The sequence below is a fragment of the Mandrillus leucophaeus genome, unplaced genomic scaffold, assembly GCF_000951045.1.
Source record: "Mandrillus leucophaeus isolate KB7577 unplaced genomic scaffold, Mleu.le_1.0 Scaffold97, whole genome shotgun sequence".
NCBI classification, from domain to species: domain Eukaryota; kingdom Metazoa; phylum Chordata; class Mammalia; order Primates; family Cercopithecidae; genus Mandrillus; species Mandrillus leucophaeus.
Window position 1 is genome coordinate 4,811,781 of NW_012110585.1, and position 5,159 is coordinate 4,816,939.

Genomic DNA, 5,159 nt, shown 5'->3' on the forward strand with positions numbered 1-5,159 from the left:
CTTACCACCTGGTTTTTCTCTCGATATATTTCTCTCATTTCCTGCTTTAAAACTCTAGCTTGGAGTCTAGGCGCAGTAGTTCATGCCTGTAATCCCAGCACTTTGGGAGGCCGAGGTGGGCGGATCACTTGAGGTCAGGAGTTGGAGACCAGCCTGGGCAACATGCTGAAACCTTGTCTTTACTATTTTTACAAAAGTTAGTCAGACGTACAGGCGGGTGCCTGTAGTCCCAGCTACTTGGGAGGCTGAGGCAGGAGAATTGGCTTGAACCTGGAGGTGAAAGTCACAGGGAGCAAAGGTTCTGCCACTGCACTCCAACCTGGGAGACAGAGCGAGAGTCTGTATCCAGAACAAACAAACCCTGTAGCTTGGGATCAGCCTTCTCTTCTATTGTTTTTTTTTTAAAACTAAAAATTAAAAATAGATGTAAATGCTATCTTGCTGAGGCTGGCCTCAAACTCCTGGCCTCAAGTGATTCTCCCGCCATGACCTCCAAAACTGCTGGAATTGAAGGTGTGAGCACTGCACCCAGCCTTGTGTTTTATTCTACGTAAAAAACAGTACAGGATTATCTTCCAGAGCTAATTAATATGTTCAAATAACCACCAACCCCATTAAGGAAAAATGTCACTCGACAGCAAATAATCAATCCAGACCAATATGATCACACTTGCTGTGAAGGTGAGAAAAGTTCATCTTTATTACGTTTCCCCAAGAGATGCACTGCACTGTTCTCTTGAAAACACACAGCTCATGTCCTCCTTTAGAACACACATCCTCTTTAAAGTAACATACAAACATGCCAATACAAGGTAAAAAATTACATCTGAATTCTCACATTTCAAACGTACACTAAATATCAAATAAAAATTTATTTTTACAAGAATTTAGGGGAACTACCACATAGCTATAAATGTAATACATACATTAACCAAGTATCACAGATAAAAAGTGTGCTCCCTTCAGCAGCACATGTAATAATAGATAAAAAGATTGAAAGGTAAACGATTTAGGATAAAAAGAATCCTCTCTTAAAAAGGAAAACAAAATGATATTTATGTGTGTATAACAGTTATAACACCCATCACACAACTTTATAGAAACAGCTTCTATTCAAAAATACCAGTATTTCCAAAATATTTAAAATAAATGTAGTAATAATTCTATGCCCACCTTTTTCAAAATAAACCAATAAAATATATAGTATATATTAGACATGTTAGTATATATATCTAAGACATGTTAAAAATCACAACTTGAATGCTCACAATTCAGTCACAAACCTAAACAGCAAATAAAAATGTCTATGATGAAAACTTAGGGGAACTACCAATAGCTATAAATAGAAGAGATTATTATGTAAGTATCATAGATAAAAAGTGGACTCTCTTCAGAGGTACATATAATAATACAGAAAACAACTTAAAAGATTTAGGATAAAAAGAATTCTGTCTTAAAAATGAAAAGAAAATTATCTTTATGTATATATAACAGCTATAACTCTCATCAAAAAACTCTACAGGAACAGCATGTTTTCAAAAGTACAACAATTTCCAAACTATTTAAAACAAACCTATTAATAATTCAATGGCCCACATTTTCCAAACAAACCAATAAAATGCATAGTGTGAATGAAGCTATCTGTTACGGTCTATGGCACTCATATTTCACAAAGAATTCCGTGCCAATCTGAGTGTCTGCCGTGTGCCTTCAAATGCTCCAGGACTGTGGCAGCCAAGTCCGTAGGAAACAGGGCCTCCAGGTTTGGCCCCAGGGAGGTTGGAATTCAGCAATATCAAAAGGGAGGTGGTGCTGCAGGAAGGGGTGGAACCAGAAACACCCTTGGTTTCTCACTGTTCTCTATGGATTCCTAGAGGTAGCCCCCCCGTCCTAAGAGGACAACATGATCACTGTGTTCAGCTCCATCTAGAACAGTCCAGGTTCTTGTAGATAATCTGCACAAATGGCTGCTCTCCTCCTTCCTGGTGTCTGCCATTAGCATTGGAATAAACTTTCTGCTGAAAATCCGCATCTCCCTGGGCCCGGTGTTCTGGAAGTGAGAGAGAGGATGTCACACTTCAGGGAGGCAGCTCTCTAGACAGGAAGGTTATTCACGTCCCACGTCAAGTCTAACTAGAGTTCAGAGCAATTGGGAAATGCAGTTTTATCTCCTGACTTTCATTCTATACCCTGCTTCTGAACCATTGTGTTCAACTGTGATACTTGCACTTTGGTGACCCTGACTCCAAAACTCAGTACACCCAAGGTCAGCCCCAGTGATCTGCTTTATAGCAAGGACTTTGGGTGGGTCTGCCCAGGGAGTAGGGCACCCTCAGAGAATGTGGCTTTGGACCTCATCACAGCTGGGGCCTTTTGTGTCACTTCAGAGCTAAACTTGTAACCATGCTAGATCCGTTTCTAATGTGACAACATCACGAACCACGAGTCCAGAAGCCTAATCCATCATCCTACCTCCTCATGATGAAGTCTCATGCTCTGCTCAACGTGGTCAGCTGCACAAGATGTAAACCAAAACTCCACTGAACCCTCAACCCAAATCGGTAACTCGAGTGCATCAATCATAATGAAGCTCCCCAAACTCAGTATTTGTGATTATTTTTGAGTCAGGGTCTCACTCTGTTGCCCTGGCTGGAGTGCTGTGGCAGGATCAGGGCTCCCTGCAGCCCCAACCTCCCAGGCTCCAGCGATCCTCCCGCCTCAGCCTCCTGAGTAGTTGGGAGTAGAGATGCCTCCCACATCGCCTAGCTAATTTTTGTATTTTTGGTGAGAGGGAATCTTGCCACATTGCCCAGGCTTGAAGCTGGATCAAGCAATTGGTTCCTTGGATTTCCGAAATAGACCCCAATATTCTTTCTTTACCCCGGAGGACGCAGATGTACCTTCTCTCAGGCCGATGACCTCAGGCCTCCATGGTCCCTGGAGCTCTACGAAAGGTGGCACGATCTCGCGCCCACACCCAGTGCTCTGGGTCGTAAGCCTGGATCTGGAAAAACAAACGCCCTTTGAGAAGATGGGGACTCGCCAGGATACCCCTCCCTCCCCTCATCCAGCCTCCAGCCCACCCGATTCCCCCCCATCTCCACCTCCCCATGCCCCACCCACCTCCTCCAACTCCTCCAGGGAAACCCAGGCCCTGCAGCGCATGGAATGGAAGAACTGGAACCGAAGCTTATGGAACAAGGCTTTCTGAGAGGGTTTCTTCTCGGCCCCCGAGCGCATGGAATAGAAGAACTGGAACCGACGCTTATGGAACGAGGGTATCTGAGAGCGGTTCTTCCTGTACAGGAAGTAGATGATGTTTTGTTTGGGGGTCTCGCTGTCCTCCTCCATGTCATTGGCCAGGTAGCTGGGGACAGAAATCAGGTTACTGCTTAGGGGCACCACCAGGAGAGACCTCCGGCTGAGGTCAGCTTCCCAGAGGAGGGCAGGGGACCGTCCTCAGCTCAGGACTGACACCCACCCTGCAGAGAGTCACGCCTTCCTCAGAGGGCTCTGCTGGACAGAGACCTGCTGAAGGGCGTCTCCCACTCCTTCAGGATAGAGACAAAAACCCAACTGGTGACCAAGAGTGATGGCTTACGCTTGGAATCCCAGCACACTGGGAGGCCGAAGCAGGAGGATCACTTGAGGCCAGGAGTTTGAGATGGGGCTGGGCAACATAGCAAGACCCTCGTCTCTATTAAAAATATAAAATATACGCCGGACGTGGTGGCTCATGCCTGTAATCCCAGCACTTTGGAAGGCTCAAGCCGGTAGATTGCTTGAGACCAGGAGTTCGAGACCAGCCTGGTCAACATGGAGAAACCCCATCTCTACTAAAAATGCAAAAATCAACCTGGTGTGGTGGCACAGCCGTTAGTCCTAGCTACTCAAGAGGCTGAAGCATAAGAATTATGTGAACCCAGGAGGCAGAGGTTGCAGTGAGCTGAGATTGGGCCACTCCATTCCAGCCTGAGAGGCACAGCAACACTCTGTCTCAATAAATAAATAACTGTCCAGGTGTGGTGGCACAGCCCTGTAGTCGGAGCTAATCAAGAGGCTGAGGTGGGAGGATCCCTTGAGCCCAGGATATAGAGGCTGCACTGAGTTTTGATCTCAACACTGCACTCCAGCTTGTGGGACAGGGCAACTCTGTCTCAAAAAAATAAAAGAAATTGAATACATTGATATTTTGCCAGGACCCTGCCTTCTACATTCATCTAGTCTAATGAGACTGGGAGAAATCAGGGCAGATGACCTAATCCCAATGTCACATTATCATAGGATGTAACTGGAGAGCTACGGGCATGCCGAAGTTGGAAGATGAGGGAAGGCACGACAGAGGCTGTGGGGTGAACTGACTTCAAGGACTGTGTCCTTCCCTTCAGAACCACATGTGTGCGGGACACCCAGACAGAAAACACAAACACAAAGTCAGTGGGAGGGCATTTGGAAGGAGCAGTGAAGCCAAGCCAGGAAACACCAAGATGGCGAGCCAGTGTGGTTGTAGAGATTGTAGAGAGGGTGGAATTGGCACTGTGGACCCTGGCCTCAATTTAGAAAGACATCAGCTAGGCCGAGCGGTGTGGCTCATGCCTGTAATCCCAGCACTTTGGGAGGCCGAGGCAGGCGGATCACAAGGTCAGGAGATCGAGATCATCCTGGCTAACACAGTGAAACCCCGTCTCTACTAAAAATACAAAAAAAAAAAATTAGCCGGGCGCGGTGGCGGCACCTGTAGTCCCAGCTACTCGAGAGGCTGAGGCAGGAGAATGGTGTGAACCCAGGAGGCAGAGCTTGCAGTGTACCAAGATTGTGCCATTGCACTCCAGCCTGGATGACAGAGTGAGACTCCATCTCAGAAAAAAAGAAAGACGTCAGCTAAGGCAGTTGTTCAGGTGGGCAGTGAGGGCGTTGTGCTTTGGAAAGATGCTCAGGCTGCACTAGGAAGCCCCCTGGCTTGGGAGAGGCTCCAGGAGACCCCGTCAGGGCGCATTTGACAGTGGATTCGAGTGATGCAGGGGGGACCTGAACTGTGGTCTCCATCATGGGAACCCGGAGGAGGTCGATGGCGTTTGCGGTTGATGTGGGAAGGAGAGAGAGAAGAATCAGAAAGGCTGCTTGCTGGGGGAAGTGTTGTGTCCGCCTCTCTGCTCCTT

The 5,159-nt window shown here is 46.9% G+C and overlaps 1 protein-coding gene across 1 annotated transcript in view; it reads right to left on the reverse strand.

Annotated features, from left to right (window-relative positions):
* Positions 1 to 664: 664 nt before the first annotated feature.
* The window catches only part of LOC105532604 (putative speedy protein-like protein), an 18,112-nt gene continuing 13,617 nt past the window's right edge, over positions 665 to 5,159 (reverse strand). Inside the window, exons 3-6 of the mRNA XM_011970776.1 lie at positions 3,124 to 3,367; positions 2,901 to 3,004; positions 1,855 to 2,050; positions 665 to 779 (exon numbers count right to left, since the gene is read on the reverse strand). Coding sequence (XP_011826166.1) covers positions 2,921 to 3,004; positions 3,124 to 3,367 — 328 coding nt within the window. The 3' untranslated portion in view covers positions 665 to 779; positions 1,855 to 2,050; positions 2,901 to 2,920. The remainder of the gene's footprint in view (positions 780 to 1,854; positions 2,051 to 2,900; positions 3,005 to 3,123; positions 3,368 to 5,159) is intronic.